The sequence below is a fragment of the Zootoca vivipara genome, chromosome 4 (assembly GCF_965207765.1).
Source record: "Zootoca vivipara chromosome 4, rZooViv2.hap1.1, whole genome shotgun sequence".
In the NCBI taxonomy this organism is placed as follows: Eukaryota; Metazoa; Chordata; class Lepidosauria; order Squamata; family Lacertidae; genus Zootoca; species Zootoca vivipara.
Window position 1 is genome coordinate 70,491,430 of NC_142587.1, and position 20,270 is coordinate 70,511,699.

Below are 20,270 nucleotides of genomic sequence, written 5' to 3' on the forward strand. Positions count from 1 at the left end.
CGAGAAGGGATTGTGGATAGAGAAGTAGTTTAATCACAGGTATTGGTGTAGATTTATTTAATATCAACAGAAACAGTAAACAAAAATTGAAATGCAGTTTCTTTATGGTTCAGAGGGTAAGATGTTCTGGGCCTACTTTACACACAACAGTTTTTAAAGGACTGGATAATTTCTGTACATTCTTTGTGGGCTTGCAGGTGCTTAGACAACTGATAGACATGCTTGTTTCCAGAGTGTCTTTTAGCCTCCTTCCCATCTCTTATGCCTGATGCCATGGACTTCTTCTGATCAAACCACCTCTATCTCCTGCAAGACAGGTTCCCTTGAACCATCCTACCCCTTACTCAAACCAATTTTGCTTTCCTGCCCTCCATCTCTCCCCTGGCCTATTGCCAATACATCTTTGGCTTCATCCAAATCCATGTCTTGTTCCATCTACTGTAATCTACAAGTCCCCTCTAGGCGAGGACCATGTCAAGTCTGCATTCTGTACCAATATGAGGTATGTCGCTGAAGTGAACCAAAATGTTAAATAGCAACAGTTTGCAATGCATTGCCTTCAAAACAGCTCTTAGACTTTTATTTAAAAAAACAAACAAACCAGGAATCAATGACATTTCAGACTTCTTCGTTTGTTGCGATCTTAAGCATCATTTTTAGCTACCTGCACTTCGGATGTTAGCTACTGAAAAACTCCTTGAAAACATGCAGTTCACAGAGAAAGCTAATCAGTCTTAAGATCTTAAAACTTATACCAGTGTGGGTGACACTTGGATTTTTCCCTTGGAAAGTATCAAATAACTCAGGAGGTAGCCACTGAGCCATACAAAATGTTTAATTTATTAAAACACTCCCACTACTAGTAAAGTGGGTGTCCTGCATGCAGATGTCTTGGGCACCAAAACAGGGGGAGATAAAGGGATGGGGAGGTAGGGATGTGCACTGGAAAAATGGTTACTTTTCTTCTTTTAAATTTACAAATATTTTGGTAATTTCTTTTATAAAACTTTCATTAGTGTTCAGTTAATTTGGATTTAGTTCCTCCCTTTTTTCATATTTCTATTATTATTATTAGGAAATAATTGCCTTCAGGTTCAATCCCAGCATCTCCAGTTAAAAGAATTTCAAGCAGCAGAGCTAGCAAATATGGATGTAAATGTGCACTAAGGGCATGCACACACTTCTTCATGCCACACAGTTAAACTAGGGAACTCAATCCTGCAGGGGGCAGCGATGGCCACCAACTTAGATTCTACAAATTCACGGAGGGTAAGGCTACTAGTCAAGATTGCTATGCTCTGCCTTCACAGTTGGAGGCAAGTACCGCTTCTGAATGTCAGTTGCTGCAAACCACAGGAGGGGAGAGTGCTCTTGTGCTCATATCCTGCTTGCTAGTTTCACCCAGTTAGGCAACTAACTGTTCAGCCTCTGTGAGAACAGGATACCGGACTAGATGGACCATGGCCTGACCCAGCAGGCTCTTATGTGTGTTGTGCATTCAGTGCAGGATGTAAGCACCTTTGGGGACTGCTGGACAAATGACAACACCCCATGATGTCCCTGCTCCACACTATTTGTCCAATTAAAGCACATTCTGCTGGAACAGTTACGATCTGTTCTGGGCCAAAAAATGCACTTCTCAAGTGCTTGCTGCATACAAGTGCACACAGAGAGTGCCTTCTCATATCACCTCCTATTGGGGCAGACCTTCTGACGTTGCAGGGCTGTGCTGTGCCACTCACCATATTTAACTTTTAAACCACTTGTGGAGGCTGTTGGGGTTTTTTTGGGGGGGGGGGTTACACACACAATCAAATGGTATATAAATTTCATGAAATAAACTTGGCTGTGGATGAAATAGGCAAAATGGAAAGCAGTACAGTAACATAACCGCCTCCATACTGCTACACACCAGACCCTCTCTTTGGAAAGACTGCAAAATATATTGTTTTGCGAAAACTCTGCGGAACCACTAATTGAATGGAAGAGAATGGAGAACACTATTGTGTACTAGTTTGGAAAAAACCTACCTGTGTGTACAGACATCCCTCTTATTAGCTGCTGGTTTAGATGCTGTTATTGTGCAAAGGTGTGCACGCTGTAAAACACTGTAAAAACAGTAACTCCTGCACATTTCAGAGGCTGCCTGTGTACATAGCCTAAATCAGGCATCCCCAAACTTCGGCCCTCCAGATGTTTTGGACTACAATTCCCATCTTCACTGACCACTGGTCCTGTTAGCTAGGGATCATGGGAGTTGTAGGCCAAAACATCTGGAGGGCCACAGTTTGGGGGTGCCTGGCCTAAATCTATCTAGGGCAACATTGTGTGGCTTGAAGCAGTTCTCAAGGTCTCAGGAAAGGTTTTCTTCCAGCTCTGCTACATGATAAAAACTCTGCTGGAGCTGGTCCATCACCCTGTTCTCACAGTGGCCAACCAGTTTGTTGTTTTCTTGTTTTTAGCAGGTGTGTGTGTGTGTGTGTGTGTGTGTGTACACACACACACACACACACGTAAGTTGCCTTGAGTCCCATCAGGGGTATGAATAAATTTATAACAATAATAATACGGGGGGACCCACAAGCTAAACATTCACAGCATTCTTTTAACTGAAAATGTCAACAACTGAACCTGGAATTTTCAGCATCTCAAATATGTCCTCTAGCATTGTGTTGTGGCCTCTCTCCCTAGCTCCAAGCTGAAGGAGGCAGCTGCTGCGATTACTTTCATTATCTTACCAGATGGTGGCAGAACCATTATTGTAGTGAGAGTGGCAAGTGGAGTTGTGGACACCTTCATTCTGAGGTGTGCATTGCAAAGAGGTACCCACACATATAGTCTTACTTTTTAAAAATAAATAAAACAGTCCCCAGACATTCCAAGTATGAATTATGTATGCTACAGTGCAACCTTGGAGAATCAGATGCAGGTTAGGGGCACCCCAAATCAGCAACAAACAACTTGTGCAGAACATGTCCGTAAGTGAACTACAGAAACAGAGACCACAATTGATTATGGATTCCTTTTACGAGGCTGTAGTGCGTTTCCACTGGACACACAAAAGACAAGAAAGCATCTAACTGGTTTTTGACAATAACATCTTCTGGGTGCAATTTGTGTGGCAAGTGGTGTGCCAGTGACATCTCCCAAGCATCCACAAAGTGCACTCCAATTCCTGAGAACATCTTCCTCATGATTGTGTCAAGCTGATACGAATACCAGTCGCTGTTGAAAAGGCTGACCTCCGGCCCGAGCTCCTGAACGTTGGCGGTTTTGATGACTATCCGTGTCTTGGGACTCCGGTCCAGAAGCCGAACGATGGACTTGCGAATGTTCCTCAGTCTCCTGATGTACACTTCTACAGGGAAAGTGCTGAAGTGAGACCAAATAGTTATGGCTATCACAGTGTTCCTCCCGCCTACAATGCGATTCAGTTCGTTGGCAATGTAATGCAGCTCACTGCTGAACACGGTGGAGAAGCGAATAGGGGGCCCATGGCAGCGGAAGTTCAGTAGGATGTTATGCACCGAGTCCACAGCCATGAAGGGCCCAACATTTTTAGGGCTGCCAAGGTTTAATTCCACGAGATCTGAAACAAGCAAGCAAGCAAACAAAAAAGAATTACCAAGTGATTGCCTGTTGCAACTCTCTGTAAAGGAAAACAGTAATTGTTAGGGTCCTCTGTATAACATTCACAGAGGACGGGGGGGGGGGAGCAAACACACAAGAGTTTTCATGAGTATCAATTCCAACCATTTCAACTGGCGCAGCTTGGAGGATCAATATGAAGCCAGGAAGAAGCACCAGGGTCAAATGCTTCTCCTCTTACCCATCCCAGTGCACTTTGGCAAGAAGATAATGCCTTGTATTGAGTCAGAATTGCCCTAATGTCAGCTAATAAAACCAAACAAATAAGCAAGGTGTGAGGAAGGAGAAAAGGGTCGAGTGGAGCAGCGTTCAGCCTGACTTGCTCCCAGCTTTGTGAAGCCTGCAGTAATGAACTGGGCCCATATCTTAAAACAGTGTTTGACAAATATGCTCAACTAGAAATGCCTTCCTTGCAGAAGGGAAAGTCTGTTACATTAATTGAACCACCTAAACAGGTATCCCTCATTTGGCCCTTTACTCAGGGTTGCGGCCTCTCTTTTGTTCCCCTTATTTAATCTGCCACCAAATCATTACCTTTTCTTACTATACACTGTTTCTTAAACATCTACCCCTTCCTTTCGCTACAACAGTGTTTCTCAACCTTTTTTGGGCCAAGGCACACTTGTTCCATGAAAAAAATCACGAGGCACACCACCATTAAAAAAGTTTAAAAAATTAACTCTGTGCCGCCCTATATTGACTATATAATTATGACTGTAAGAAACACTTGCCAATTGCTGTGTTGGTTGCAATCTCCTGTAATAAGGCTTCACAAGCCGCTGATTTCTCTGCCAGCACAATCCTTTGCTCAGCAAGTTTCAGGTTGAGCTCATCCAGCCAGCTTCTTTAAGTTTGTCTAAAACCACCCTCCCGTGGTGGTGGCTGTTGAGAGCTGCGCTCGCCCCGCGTCGTGACCTGGCCGGCTTCCTTTCCGGCGGGCCAGCGTTGTTTATTGGCGGCCGCCAGGCACATGACAATGCAAATCGCCCTTCTCGTCGCCGCACGTCGCGGCACACCAGCCAGCGTCTCGCGGCACACTAGTGTGCCGTGGAACAGCGGTTGAGAAACGCTGCGCTACAACACAAAATCACTTCCTGCTCATCCCCAATCTTTGTTACCACCTCTTTCCTCCTGCCTTTCCTGTGCTACTCCTGAGCTATCCTATCTCTGTCCACAGCTCTGCAACCAAGATAATTTGACTTCTTTTCTTGTCGATCGAACCCAGAGCTGGAGCACAACGTTTCGCTGCCTGAGGAAAAGGACAAAATGGCACATGCTAGCACTCCCCACTATATGTGTGTGTGTGTGTGTGTGTGTGTGTGTGTGTGTGTGTGTGTATATGATTGGACTTGCAAGTGAATCTTACTTCAAAACTGGCAACGGTATTGTATCCTCCATTCTACCTGAAGCAGCAGGTTACTTTAGGGGCCCAAGACAGGCTTACACAGTTCTGTCCTCCCAGAGGGGAACAGCTGGGGGCTCAGGAGGAATAGCCGACAACTACCCTATCAACTGGGCAGCGGGTGGCGCTGTGGGTTAAACCACAGAGCCTAGGGCTTGCCAATCAGGTCGGCGGTTCGAATCCCCACGACGGGGTGAGCTCCCGTTGCTCGGTCCCAGCTCCTGCCAACCTAGCAGTTCAAAAGCACATCAAAGTCCAAGTAGAAAAATAGGTACTGCTACAGCAGGAACGTAAACGGTGTTTCCGTGTGCTGCTCTGGTTCGCCAGAAGCGGTTTAGTCATGCTGGCCACATGACCCGGAAGCTGTACGCCGGCTCCCTCGGCCAATAACGCGAGATGAGCGCCACAACTCCAGTCGGTCACGACTGGACCTAATGGTCAGGGGTCCCTTTACCTTTTACCCTATCAACTGCTGCCTGCGGCAGGTGCCTGACTTTGCCTAATGGTAGAGTTGCCCTGCTCAGGTCTTCTTCCAAATCCAACGCTGTTATCCCATCACTTTCTACATCCTTAACAAACGACTCCTTCAGAAAGCTTTCCATGCCCTTGCATCACCTCTCAATTTCTCCTTTACAAATCACACACACAGAGACACACATATTCCCTATTAGATCATCGGGTAATGTTACAGAACTCTTTTTTTTTTCATTGCTGCTCAAAAATCCATCTCTTCTATAAGGCGTTTGGTTCAATCCTGGATTCCTCACGACCAATGCAAGCCTAAATGTGTGTATTTGCACATGTCCATCCCATTATTACTGCTTCTCCCTTTTTCTTTTTCTTAAGTGATAGCTCTCCCATCACTATTTACACATGCAGTGAGAAAGAGAAGGGCACTTTATTTCCTAGAAAGAACCATTTTTGTGAGGGAGGGATGAGGCTTGAAAGAGTAATCCCAAGGCACATGAAAAGGCCATTCTTAACCAACTCTTAGGGTGACACAGAATTAAGAGAGATTTAAAGTAAATGCCAAAACTTTGCAGTTCTAGCTCTTCCAAATCCCAGAAACATAATCAGCAAAATTAAAATCAGTTACAAAGTGATGACTGAAATCCCACAATCTCTACATCAAGAGTATAAGCATTAACGTTTTCTCATATTTGTTTGTGTGTGTATCTATCTATCTATCTATCTATCTCTGAAACACCTGCAAAAGGCAAGACAAAAATAGTGACCTGGAACAAACGTTGTCAGATATTCAAACCACTGCCTTATTGTAGAGTCTCCAAACAAGTGGATAAGTTTCCCTTGTAAACATTCTGTAATATCTGATGACTTGTTAAAATGCTGAATCCACTGTGTTCTTGCTCGCCATTCATCTTCATAATAGTAACCAGAAGGAAATACATCAGGGCTTTGAGATTTTTCCAGATTGTCCATCTCTGAAAGAGAATTTTGAATTACTAGTTAGAAATGAAAAGTCATGTGTTATAATTATATAAGTAAATCAAATAGGAGCATAACATCAAGCCTGCTAAAACGCTGGTAAGTTTGTAAACATTTAATAACTGAGATTTAATCAGCACACTGTACTAAGTTTCCATATTTTGCAAAGCAATCAATGACATTCACTTTGGTAGACAAATCCTTTTATCTGCAAGTGAATCCTCCAACAAAATTTCAGAGACCCAAGGCTTTTCCAGGCATGTGTGTGTGCAAGGGAGAGAATAAGCAGTTTTTACTTGCCTATCATTGGAGACTCTAGATATCTTTCTTCAAGGAAGCATTTTTGTCGTAGGTAGATTGCATTTCCCCAGCAATCAATGGCCACAGTCGAATGGAAACTTAAAGCACACTGTACTCACTTTTTGTTGGATTGTGATCAATATTTTGTTGCTAGGATAATCCAGTAGTCCTTTCCACCTGCATACCTAATGCAAATCATGGTTGTGGGGAGTGAAAAGGCAACTACAGTAGTACCTTGGTTTACGAACTTAATCCGTTCTGGAAGTCCATTCTTAAACAGAAATCATTCTTAAACCATGGCACGCTTTCCCTAATGAGGCCTCCTGCCGCTGGTGCCCTTCCACCGTTTGGATTCCATTCTTAGACCAAGGTAATGTTCGCAAACCAGGACACTACTTCCAGTCTTGCGGAGTTTGTAAACCAAATCATTCTTAAACCGAGGTACCATTGTACTGGCCCGTGCCCATGGAGATCATTTGTTATGGGCTACAGTGGTACCTTGGTTTACAACCTTAATCCTTTCCAGAAGTTTGGTGTTAAACCAAAGCAGACTTAAACCAAGGCATGCTTTCCCATAGAAAGTAATGGAAAATGGATCAATCCCGATGATGAAAAACAACAACCCCTAAAACAGCAATTTAACACGAATTTTACTATCTAACAAGACCGTTTCTGGGTTAGGGTTAATTTTAGGACTGGGTTAGGGTTAGGCTAAGGCAGGGGACAGCAAACTTTTTCAGCAGGGGGCCAGTCCACTGTTCTTCAGACCTGGTGGGGGGCCTGACTATATTTTGGGGGGGGGGGGAATGAACAAATTCCTATGCCCCACAAATAACCCAGAGATGCATTTTTAATAAAAGGACACATTCTACTCATGTAAAAACACGCTGATTCCCCGACTGTCCACGGGCCTGATTGAGAAAGCGACTGGGTCGTATCCGGCCCCCAGGCCTTAATTTGCCTACCCATGGGCTAAGGATTAGAATTAGAATTAAGGTTAGGGTCAGAGTTGTTTTATGTTTTCTTGTGATTTTGGTACATTTCCAGTTGGTTTGCTGGGGAGAGCCTGACTGCCTTCAGGTGGTGCAGTGGCTCTAAGATGCAGCTTCTGGGCTGCCTCCTCCACCTTCCCTGGCTGCCTGTAAGCAGGAGCGGGGCGGGGATCTCTCAGCTGTGAAGGGAGGCTTCACACTGCCTATTGGAGCAGCACCGATCCCAACTCCTACGGTACTTGCATGCAAGCAGGAGGGGGCAGGGATCTCTCAGGGGGCGGCCCTAGGGGTTGCCAGAGCTCTGCATGCTCTCCCAAGCGAGAGATTGCTCAGCAAGGCACCCTGGGGCTTGTAGTGCAGCTGCTCAACCAAGCAACAGAGTCCGAAGAGAGCCCTCAGCCTCCACGGCTGAAGCATCAGTGATCTACTTCTCCCTGCCATGCTGAGTGATTGCTCACGTAGCCAAACACCCACATGCTTCTCGCGCCATCACTCTCTTCTCCTTCGCTCTCCCGGGGATTGGGAGGCAGGGGGTGGCCCTGGGGGCTTGCTGAGCGATTGCTCCAGCAGCCCCTAGGGCCGCTCCCTGCCTCCCAATCCCTGGGAGAGAGAAGGAGAAAAGAGTGATGGCGCGAGAAGCATGTGGGTGATTGGCTATAGTGTGAAAACGTGTCTGGTTTCTGGGGACTTCTTCAGATGAGACCTTCAGACCTTTCCAGAGTGGGATGGGCGTGGCAACGCAGACAGGCAGCTGGAGCCAGGGAGCCCAAAGAGCCACGGGCCTGCCATTCCGTTTGGAAAAGGGGGTCGCTGCAGCATCAATGACCCCCTTCTCCGCTTCTGGGTCCCTCTGCCGTGGAAGCGCTGACTGCAGGCAAACGGAATGGCAGACGTGCGGCTCTTTGGGCTCCCTGGCTCAGTTGCCTGTCTGCGTTGCCACGCCCACCCCGCTTGGAGGGCCAGCGATCCAGAAGAAGCGGTAGGTGAAGTGCGTGGCTTGCGGCGCGCTACTTTGGGCTGGAACCGGCTCCCTCATTCACCACTGCCGGGCTGAGTTCCGCACTCGCTTGCTCTCGAGCTGCGCACCTCACAAGGCTGGGAGAGCGGAGCACACCAAGGGAGCGGGGCGAGCAAGTGCGGTCTTGGCGTGCGTTGTGGGGGGAAAGCGGCAGTGCTTACGGAGGCCTCCTGCTGCCAGAGCCCAGCACCGGTGGCACATATGAAGGCCTCCTGCAGCTGGGGCCCATTGTATACCAAAAAGAAAACGCAACCCAGAGCACTCATTTCTGGGTTGTAATTGGCCGTATTCCAAGATGGTCGTATACTAGGCTGTTTGTAAACCGAGGTATCACTGTACATACTTTCCTCATGAGCGGTACCATTTTGTGACTTTTTAAAAAAATAATGGATTCTTAAATTTACGTGGGTGCACCACAAAAGCACGGGAACTTAATATGACGTCTGAGCAAATTCCTATGACTGGCTGAGTTGGTGTTTATCTAATTTAATTTGGCAGGCACTGAGTGCCTGCGTTTAACATTGTTGTCAATAATGTATGCTTGGCAGTCCTTGGTTCAAAACTCATTCCAGCCACAAAGTCATGATTCACTCAGCCTCCTCATCAGCAGTGTAAGGGCAACAATACTGACCTACAATGCAGGATTGTTGGAAGAATCACCAAGATAATACATGAAGCACTTTTCACTCTACCACAGCTTCTGGTCAGCAATACATTGCCACACTGAATCAAACTGTCACTTGCCGGATGCATTCGCAGTTTCCTCTGATTAAATCTAACATGTGCAAAAGGCTTTTTGTGGTGTAAAAAAATAAAAAAGGCTTTTTGTGGTTTGAAACAAAGTCTTTCAAATCTTTAACTTTACCTGCATGCCTTAAGGGCCTTACGAGCACAGTATCGGGGCCACTGGAGGATATTGGCACTTTGATATTCACATCACTAAATAAACAAAAACAAAACAAACAAAACTCAGTGATAAAAAGTCACATTAGCCTAAGGTCAAATACCCAAAGCCAAACTGGTACATCACTGCCATACTTATAACACTCCTCTTTTGATTTTAGCTCTGCATGTCAATGTAGATTCCCCAGCTATTATTAGTTCAGGCACACAGTGTCCCCAGAAGTCTCTTATTTGCAAGTGGGTGGGTGTATGTGGACTACAAAGCAGAATACAGGGATCCCTCCCCCCTCTTCCTCAAACTTCAGCTTATTACACTTTGAGGAACACAGGTGGTGAATTACAGGTTTGTGGAATGTGTTTTTGAATTTAATGTGACTGCTTTTTAAAAACAAAAAGGGAGGCATTCAGGATTGGGGTCATGGAAGGTTAGGGGGGAGAGTTTAACCATTTCCCATCTTGCTGTGGTCTTGACAAAAAATCCCCCACTCCAGTTTTTTAAAGCTGCCATTTACATTAGGAGGTAAGCTCCAACTAGTATAAATGGAATCTTCCCTCCTGGTGCAAAAAGGGAGGATTGCAGCAAGAGGATGAAACAGGTAAAATTCCTCTCCCTGCTTGTTGTGGACCTGATCCCAACTTGGCTTTTAAAAAAAAACAAGTTCTGGCACATTAAATTATCGCAGTCAACATATGTAGGGAATCCCTACATAGAGATGCACATCCACAGTCAAAAGAGGGCTTAACTGTGCTATTAATATACCAATGGTAACTCTTCTCTGCGAAATGTATATATTACTAGGGGTTATGGCCAGAACATAAATAGTCAAACCTCGGTTCTTGAATGGCTCCGTTTTTTAATGTTTCGGCTCCTGAACACTGAAAACTCGGACGTAAATGCTCCGGTTTTCGGAACCCGAATGTCCGACACCACTTCTGCTTGAGTGCAAGAAGCTCTTGCAACCAAACCAATCGGAAGCCGCACCTCGGTTGTCAAACATTTCGGAAGTCGAACCATCTTCTGGAATGGATTACTTTCGGCAACCGAGGTTTGACTGTACATATTGACATACATATACATATTGGTCCCAATATACATATTGGACAGAAGTCCCAAGGTAAGGGGCCCCTGAAAATTATGGACCTTTCCTCAACAATACAAGTAATTTAAAATGAAATGAAAATATCAAAGAGAACCAACATAAAACAGTACCAAACAGAAGCAACAGTGGAGTATGAGAGAGCATGTACCTTTGGAAAAGGCGACTCTCTTCTGAGGTCAGAAGGCCCTTTTGATACCCCCCTTTGTAATGACTGATCCTCGTGGCACAAGAGAGCTTTCTTGGCTTGTAGCAAAACCATGGCTCACCGGTGTAAAGATCCGTAAAGTTACACACCGGCATATCTCCTGGCAAACACACATTGCACACAGTCGTTTCTGAAATTCTCCCTGATTTGAATAGGCTTTTAAAATAGACCCTGTCTGGTCTCTCTTCTCGTAAATGTTGAAGTACTTGGATCCCTTCGCTAGGGTGGACCAGCGCCACAGATACTGTGACCTCCCCCGGCCAGAGTAAAGTGAAAAAAACTCTGTAAGACCCATTCTGGTAATCTACAACCCTTCCTGTGGCTCCAGCCTTCAGGTGAGCAGAGTGGATTCTTGTCTGAAGGTAGTCCCCACCGTAACGCTTTGGCTTGCCTTCATAGTCTTTCATGTGGACGAGCACCTCCAGCTGATCACCAACCTTGAAATGTGTACGGGGGTTCAGTATCACAAAGCTGCTATGGGAGGGGTCAGTGCTCTTCACAAATGGGATTTTGTCCTCCGGAGGTTTGGGCCACTGTATAGCAGTAAATAAGGACTCCTCTTCCCCTTGTTCTCTCTTGGACAAGACTTGGCGTTCATATCCACAGTACAGCTTTCTGGGTATTTTAGTCATCTGGAACGATGGCTGTTGGTCATCATCTTCTACCAACCACTTTAAACCTGCTTCATTCAGATTCTGCGAAAGAAGGAAGCTATTAGAAGCAGGCCTATTCACAGCACAAATAAAAAGATGTGAAGTGTTGTTTCTAACAGCGTTTATGGGCTACACAAACGGTTTGCAGCCAACGAAAAGCATGATAATAAGGATCCCCAAAACAGCAAAACGTAACAAGCTTCCTCATACAGAGAGGCAGACCCTTGAGCTGTCAAGCTCAGCATGGTGTACAATGACTGACAGCAGGGCTGCAGTATTTCAGATCAGGGAGGTATTCCCCAGCAGTACCTGGAACGGCTGTGGAGTGAGTTTGGGACCTTCTGAATGCAGAGAGTTCCCATTAAACTGCAAGAATACATGGGGTTGCATTAGGCAGATGTGCATGATAAAGTATTCTGTTGCAATGCCCTGGAATGTCCTGCCCCTCATAGGCGCCTGGCAGGCAACCATGTTGGCTATAGTATGGTGTCAATTTAAAACCTGGCTTTTTACTTAGGCATTTGGGCATGTTGAGGGTAGTTCAGTATCTGACCTGTTTGTTGGCATTATTGAAGATTTTATGCTGAGCATGGTTATTATGGGTTGTATTCAGTGTTAGCCCTACTTAGAGAAGACACATTGCAATTAATGTGTGTGAAGTGCTTAGGTTCGTTAAAATTCAGTAGGTTTACTCTAAGTAAAATTTAGGGATACTTCTCTTATGTTTTTGTGGCTTTGGGTGTTCAAGAATTCCTTTATTATTGTATACTACCCTGTGGTTGACCAACACAGAGGAGTTTATAAATATTTTAATAAATAAAAAATATTGTAGAAAGTTCTGCCCAAGATCAGGCTCTAATACAGTAGAATTTTCAAATGGAAGCAATACTGGGAGTTCAGCTGGATGGTTTTTTAATGATAATAAAACTCTGCATGAGATGTTTGTTTTTAACTATTTGTAAGTCTTTTTTAAAAACAAAAACAGGAGAGGCCCTCCTTCAGACAAGGTGGCCCCAACTCATTTATGGCTTTTAAAGTTAAGGGCAAGATATTGAATTGACAAAGTAGCAGATAAGCGACCAGTGCAAACAATTCAGAATCAACATACCGTAATAGGATTTCACCTGGTTAAATCAGTGAAGACCCTGACAGCTGTATCACACATAAGCTGCAGCTTCTGAACCATCTCCAAGCAAATTTCCCATGGAAGGTGACTAGCACACAGATTACATGGCTATCTATCACTGTTCAGGAATGGCTGTGGCTGGTGAAACAGCTGGAACTCCAAGCCACTGAGGACACCAGAGCCTCTAGTGATAAAGCTGGATCAAGGTGTGTTTTTTAAGAAGTGGACTAATATTATATTCGAAAATCACTGATGCCTGGGGCAATCCCAGCAGCAATAAATACGACCACACTCTGCCATGCATTTCCCAGTGATATGTTACACATGTTGGTTGCACGTTCCAGTCAGTTTGTGTTGCTACCTGTGTACCAATGTTTTAAGAATAGCTCTCTACTACAGACAGATGTAAAATTAAGGTATGAAAGAGTACATTCCAAAATGAACACATTCCAGGTTGTTTTTTGGGGGGGATATAGGTCTAAATCCTTCTTCCATTTTTTAACACAGGTCTGAGGAACTGCCCCCTACCCCCGTTGAGGGCCACATTCCTGTCATACACATTCCTCCCACCCTATCCCCACCCTTCCATGCTATTTTATTGGTATGCCCTTTTCACAATGCACCTAAGAATCAAATATGGTGCAGTCACATGTACAGCGGTACCTCTACTTACAAATAACTCTACTTACGAATTTTTCTACTTACAAATGGAGCTCAGTCCGCCATCTTGGATGCGGTTTAGATAGGATTTTTTCTACTTACGAATTTTTAGATAGGGTTGCTTCGACTTACAATTTTTTTCTCCCAATGCATTCCTATGGGATTCAACTTACAAATTTTTTCGACTTACAAATGTGTGTTCGGAACGCATTAAATTAGTAAGTAGAGGTACCACTGTATATAATCTGGCATGGGGAAAGCTCTGGTGAACAGGAAGAATGCCGCCCAACTTACTTGCCCTGCCCCTGAGGGAGGTGAGTCACTCACCTCTAATTCGTAAAAGTTGTGTAGTAAAGCCAGAATCGCCAACACTGCCAGAATGAGGCACAAAATCTGTACTTTGGAAAAATTGGGCCACATGATCCCTTCATCTCTCTCTCACCCACGTAAGATGCTGCCATGTTGCCCATATCCCACAGGCGCCAGTGTCATTGTTACTCAGTATTACACAGGAAATCTCATCCGGAGGCTTCTGCTGCATTTCCTCTTCCTGCAAGTGCATTTTTTAAAGCTTCCAGTTAGGTCTTAAAATAAAAAATGGGTTTCCCACATGACATTCAGGAGCGTTAGAAGCATAAATCAAGCAATTTTTTTTTTTAAAAAAAGGAACCCGAAAGATAATGACATGACAAACCCTCATTATATCTCAGCTGAGGCAGAACGGCTGCTTAGCATTACAGATACCTTTTCAATGTTGCTTTTGGCTACACCAATAGTAAAACAAACAGATAATAAGTCTTGCACCAGAATTTGTTATCTGTAACCAATCCCCAGTGAAATTTATTCATTTACCTGAGTGGATTTTTTTCAGAGTACAGCTGTCCTGAGAACACTACCAGATTAAAGGTCTCTCTATTCCACCCTATGGTGCCTTTGTCCATGACAGAGGTGGGATAATACCAGAAGACCTATTTTTATTCCCTCCTTTTCTTCACTCTTTTCATAGTTTTCCCTCAGCCCAATGCCTATTATTTCAAGCTCCCTCTACACCTCAGCCTTCTTCTCGTCCTTCTTCCCTGCACTTCCCAACTGCCTGACATCTGCATTTCTTCTTTTCCATCTCCATGTTGATAGCTTCTCTTGTCCTTATGTGAACATGTGTTAAGACTCAAACTAACATTTCACTTCCCTTTCTGAAGCTAAAGAGGCAATAAACTAATTGCTGAGTTTGTCAGAGCAATTTGAATATCTGTGAGCATTCTAGAACGTCAGCACAGCTCAGCTAATGGATGGCAAACAGCACACAATTCTTAGCCTTTCGGCATCACTTTGAAATTTCCTGTTTTAAGAAAGCTACATGAATTTTAAGATCCTAGATTTAATTTAGGAAACATTCCAATGCTAAACTGAATTATTCTTTTTCCTCTCTCGGTTCTTTCTGAACACCACAGTTGGTAATGCAGCCCAACACATACAATATATTGCTAGCTAGGCAATATAGAATCTACTCAGCAGAATAAGGTTATGAAATTCTATTTAAGAATACACTGAAATAAACAAATTAAAAGAGAGACTTACTCTGAATAAACTTTGCAGTTTTAAGACTCAGTCGGTGCTTGCATTATGCGGCACTGAATATTTAACAATGATCATCCGAAGGCTGCTGCTTCCATTGACCTTTGCCTTCTTTCAGGGTCTGTAAATTGATTCAGTCCTGTTTATGCTCCAGAAAACTATTCCAAGGACACATTATGAAATAAACTGCATTTTGTTAACTATTCCAGTAAGGATGGGTTTCTGTTAATGTTCTTTCACTTCATTCCATTATGTAAGAGAATGAATTCTAATTAGCACGCGAATCCTAATAATACAGTAAGCACGTACAAAATTAATGCTATGAAGCAGAACATGGCCACACACAGATATTTAAAAATAATCCGTGCTCCTGCAGTGCAGAGACCACGTGTTAATCATTGCACAGATTATATAAAGGGATTACAGAGATCATATGAAATTCTGAAAGATGACTCCACATTATAAGGGGGAACACATGCTTGAGAATAGATTAATAAGAGTAAAAAGGAAAATCCTACTGTTTTATTTGTGTGAATAAACAAGCTGCAAGGTCCAAGAAGGGTGGTCATTTCAGATCCAGGCACTCTTGGTTATAGAGATGTGTTCAAACTGCTGTGCAAGAACAAAAACAAAGGTAGCCAGGAGCAGCACGCCACTACAGGTGCTATTTGTTCCATCTGCAGCTGGCTTTCTTCTTCTTCTTCCTCTCTCCTGCAAAACACACAATGCCTTGCTTAAGATTTATGTCAAATAGTGCAAGGCCAGTCTGTATTAAAGACCACTTAGTGGAATCTTTCCACAGGAGCCTCCTGCACCCAGACAACATGACCTACTTTCTGCTATCATCGAGAGGAGGATGGGTTTTCACTGTGGCAAAACCCTTTTACTGGAACATGCTCCCTCCTCTGCCCCCACCCTTTAAAACGTGTCTGGTTTATTTAGGGCAGCGGTTTCCACATACGAACACCCTGTGTCCCACATGAACATTTATGAGGATGGCTCGCTTATTTTTTTTTTCTTCTGCCTGCTATAGCAATTGTAATGCACTGTGTTAGATGCTCTGTTGTTTTTAATTGCATTTTTACAGATCACAAGTAGCCAGGAGCATCTAACTGCCAACCACAGTTGAGGAACCCCAGATTTGGAGCCAATCAGTAAACCTAACTTTCCCATGGGTGGGGTTCAAATTAGCAAGTGATACTAAACACTCCACCCTCAAAGGCCTCAAGTCTCAAAGCAAAATTCCAATCCTCAAAGTGTTTGTTTGAGGGGTGGGGGGAAAGAAGCCAAGACTTTTCCTTGGAGGCAGATTCAGAAACCTCCAACTTGCTACGTCCCCTTGGACTCTGAAGATACTAGGCTAGTACCGTAACCGTATGGGGATTTTCATATTCTACCATGGTTCTGATCTAAAGTGTATTCTTGTAATGTTATTCTGTCTCTCACAGCTCCAATAAACCTACCATCAAAATTATGGACTGGTCATTTCTTCGTCAGAGGGCAAACGGCCAAATTTAGCAGGGGATCAAATACTTTCCCCCCTCACTGTAGTTGTGTGTGAATACTGAGAACCAAGTACAGATACTGCCTTATGGCTACTCCTACATGGCATAATCCCACTGACTACTTAGGTTCATATAGTTCCATGGATCTACTCTGAGTTAACAATGGATACAACCCTTACCGGTAGTAACTTTCTAAGTTCCAACCAGCAAACTACCATCAGTACAGAACTAGCAGAGAGAAATTAAAAACAATCTTTTCAGCTAGTTTCTTTTCTGAATTGCCTATAGTTTTGGATGCCTTTAACTCTGTGGGAATACACATGGGATAGTTCTGCATGTTCAATAACAACTCTGCATGCCTAAAACGCCAGTTAAATTAGCAGTCTGAAGATCGAGGCTGAAGCTAGAAAGCTAGTGTTTGGAGTGGGGTCCTCAGACCTGCTCTTGGGATATAGCATTCTAAGAGCTCTTTCTAAATGCAGTTCCTAATTTGGAGTAGAAATAAATAATTAGGATCTGCTAGCAGGAAAAAACAACAACTCTTCAGTGAACTCCAGAGCCATGGATTCTAGTCAGAATTTGCAAGATCCAGTGTAAAAAGGGGTGGCCAAACCTACTCAGGCCAGCAGGTTTGTGAAAACAAGTTCAAATGATGCCATAGCTGGACCCAACATGCTTAACTATTCTTACTCAGATCCTATAGGTTCTTCATCACAGGTTCTATTCATTCACTGTAAGCCATAAACTATGTCTTACTACAACATGCAAACATAGTATCTGCCAGCTATGAAAAACACGAGTTCCCTGTGAGAGATCATTAGCAAAGGGGTCAAAAACAGAACTGCCAATATCATAATGCCTTTGTCCAAATATATGGTGCGACCACACTTGGAATACCATTTACAGTTCTGGTTACTGTACAGGTACTTAAAAAAAAAGAGATATTGTAGAATTTTAAAAGATGCAGCCAAACTGATAAGGGGATGGGGAGAGTGGAAAAGTAGGATAGGGAACATAATAAAGGTGTAGAAAATTACTCAAGGTATGGAGATAGTAGATAGAGATGAGATTTTCTCCCTTTCTCATAATACTAGAACCTGGGGTCATCCAATGAAGCTGAAAAGTGAGGGATTCAGGACAGCCAAAATGAAGTACTGAAGCACACACAGTTATACCATGACATTCACTACCACAAGATCTGGTGATGGCCCCTAGCTAAGGTGGTTTTAAAGGGGGGGTAGACAAATTCATGAAGGCTATCAGCAACTCCTATTCATCATAGCTATACTACCTCCACGCAGGTGGTGCCTCTTGGGCTTGCCGATCAGGAGGTCGGTAGTTTGAATCCCCGCGACGGAGTGAGCTCCCGTTGCTCTATCCCAGCTTCTGCCAACCTAGCAGTTCGAAAGCACACCAGTACAAGTAGGTACCGCTCCGGCAGGAAGGTACGGCATTTCCGTGTGCTCTGGCTTTCGTCACAGAGTTCCGTTGTGCCAGAAGCAGTTTAGTCACGCTGGCCACATAACCCGGAAAGCTGTCTGTGGACAAACGCTGGCTCCGTCAACCTGAAAGCGAGATGAGTGCCACACCCCATTGTTACACAGCCAATTGCTGTGGAAGGACAGCTATTGCCCTCATACTCTGCTTGGTGAGCCTCTCATAGGCATCAGAGTGACAGCTGTTTGAAAGAGATGCTGGGCTAGATCCAGCAAGATTCTCTCAGGGTCTTCCTTCGCCAGGATTTAGCTGCAGAAGAAGCTGAAAGTACTACTGCCCCCCCCCCAACCTTTAGAATCCTCTTTACAATCTTTGTGTATCCACCTGGGGACATTTGAAAAACATGGTCTGCAACAAGGATATACTGTACATACTCTCTGTATTCCTCCCCCCCCTCCCGCTAGGAGGGGGTAGCACAGAGGAAGAGCTAAAGACCCCAGGATCACTGCTCTAGTCAAGTTCAGAGCCCCCAAAAGGCCTACATTAAAGGAAAAAACAGAAAGGCGTGAGTGGATCCAATAAAACATTCCCATGGAAAGGGCCCTAGACCATTCAAGAACTTGTGAAGGAATAGATCAAATTCCAGAGGCTGCACAAAAAATGATTTGCACGTCAACAAGATCTAAAACAGAAAGGTAAACTCAGGGGAAAGAAAGATCCTGCTGAACCTTCAGTTATCAGGTTCAAATCCCAGCTCTGCCATGAAGCTTTAGCCAAGTCATTGCATCAATTTCTTTCCTTCTTCATTTTAATGTATTGCAAGTTCCTACTATTTTAGATGTTATCTGGAAATGTCAGTAAGACAATAACAAGGGAGGCGAGGAAAGCACTATCTTGCAGGAATGACGTGAGGGTTAAAAAAAAAAAGCTATAAAAAGCTGACACCTTGCAATAGGGCTATAAAGCTTTCAAGAAACCCTAACGCTGCAGCCCGAGTAACGGTCCCACCCGAAGCGATAAAGTGTCTCCTGCCCTTCCCGCGCAGCTGGGCCGAATATGTTACACCGCCGCTGGACCCAAGCTTCTCCCATGCAGGGACTACCTTCCCCTCCAAGCTCAGTCAGCGAGCCTGAAACCTACCCTCCTTAGCAAGCGAAGGAACCCCTCGGAGAGCATACGCAGAGCGCTCTTCCCTCGTGAAATAAGGAGCCCCAAGCAAGAGGGGCTTCGGGGTCACAGCAGGTCCGAGCCTTCCCGACCCCCACCCCTTTTAAGCGCTGCGCCCCCGGCCCCCCAAATAGGAAAAGCCTTCCGCGTCGGGCGGGCGACTAGGCTCCCCACTCACCGGGCCCTCGTGCCTCGCAGCGACCCAGCCCCTCCGACCCTTCTGAGCGACAGAAGGCGACTGCGAGGGAAGCCTCCCCTCCCGCGTCGCCCACCTCCTCTTTCGGGTTCTCAGCAGCTGCCCATTGGCTGCCCTCCACTCGGAGGAGGGTTCGGCGGGCGAGACCACCATGGAAAGGGGAATTCCTCACCAAGCGCTGGCGCCGCCTCCGCCTGCTGCTTCGGGGGAAGATAGCGACGCGCTCCCCTCCTCGCGCCCTGGAGCAAAGTCGTCCGCCCAGCCCCGACCACGGCGGGCGGCGAGGGTCCCCTCTTGCTGGTTTGGCGCGTTGGGCGACTGCCCGCCTTTCCTTGGATCCTCTGTGCGCGCAGGGAGACTCGCATCTGGCGAGCAGCAGCGTCTCTTATTTTTGCTGCATCCTTGCTGTGCGGGGTGGTGCACTCCCCGCACTGCGGTCTGGCCTCGGCGCCTGTCTCCTGGCCTGCTGCGGTTCTTTCGCACCCCGCTCGCTGCGTTGCTTTGCTGCTCCAGGGCAAGGGCCTGGCAAGGGTGGGTTGGTTTTATGGGAGAATCTGGGGCGGGGTCCCTTCGACGCCGTCAGAACACTAGGAAGCAACGTGACGAGCGGAAAGCGCCCGCAATTCGTGAGCAGCGAAGCGAAGTGCACTAAACATACTCCCCGTTAGAATTAAATTAAAATTATAAGGCTGCTGCTTCCTATAATTTAAAAGCGCTGTTAAAAAATTGAATTGTATTTTAATCGAATTATATTTGCCCAGAGTTGGGCTAGAGGAGCCAGGTACAAAAGGAGAGCAATCGTTATTCATAAAATCGCATTGTAGAGTTGGAAGCCGAATTGGAGTGGGTTTGGAGCTGATTTTTGAGGCTGCACAGAGAGCTTGCAAGGGTGGGGAAAGTTCCATTGTCCTAGCATCTGTCTGTTGCATGAGTGGAA

General features: G+C 45.1%; 1 protein-coding gene across 2 annotated transcripts; it reads right to left on the reverse strand.

The window, feature by feature from the left end:
- Positions 1-10: 10 nt before the first annotated feature.
- Positions 11-19,849, reverse strand: NXPE3 (neurexophilin and PC-esterase domain family member 3). Of its 2 annotated transcripts, XM_088668129.1 has the most exons (9): positions 19,316-19,433; positions 17,825-18,098; positions 15,547-15,739; positions 15,032-15,149; positions 13,781-14,003; positions 10,958-11,709; positions 9,672-9,745; positions 6,286-6,492; positions 11-3,589 (listed from the first exon to the last, which is right to left on the reverse strand). In XM_088668129.1, exons 5-9 carry the CDS (start codon positions 13,871-13,873, stop codon positions 2,988-2,990), a joined length of 1,728 nt encoding a protein of 575 aa, XP_088524255.1. In that variant the 5' UTR covers positions 13,874-14,003; positions 15,032-15,149; positions 15,547-15,739; positions 17,825-18,098; positions 19,316-19,433; the 3' UTR covers positions 11-2,987. The 2 variants fall into 2 exon arrangements, with proteins under 2 accessions (XP_088524255.1, XP_088524256.1); XM_088668130.1 differs by lacking the exons at positions 17,825-18,098; positions 19,316-19,433 and adding an exon at positions 19,506-19,849.
- Between the last annotated feature and the right edge of the window lie 421 nt (positions 19,850-20,270).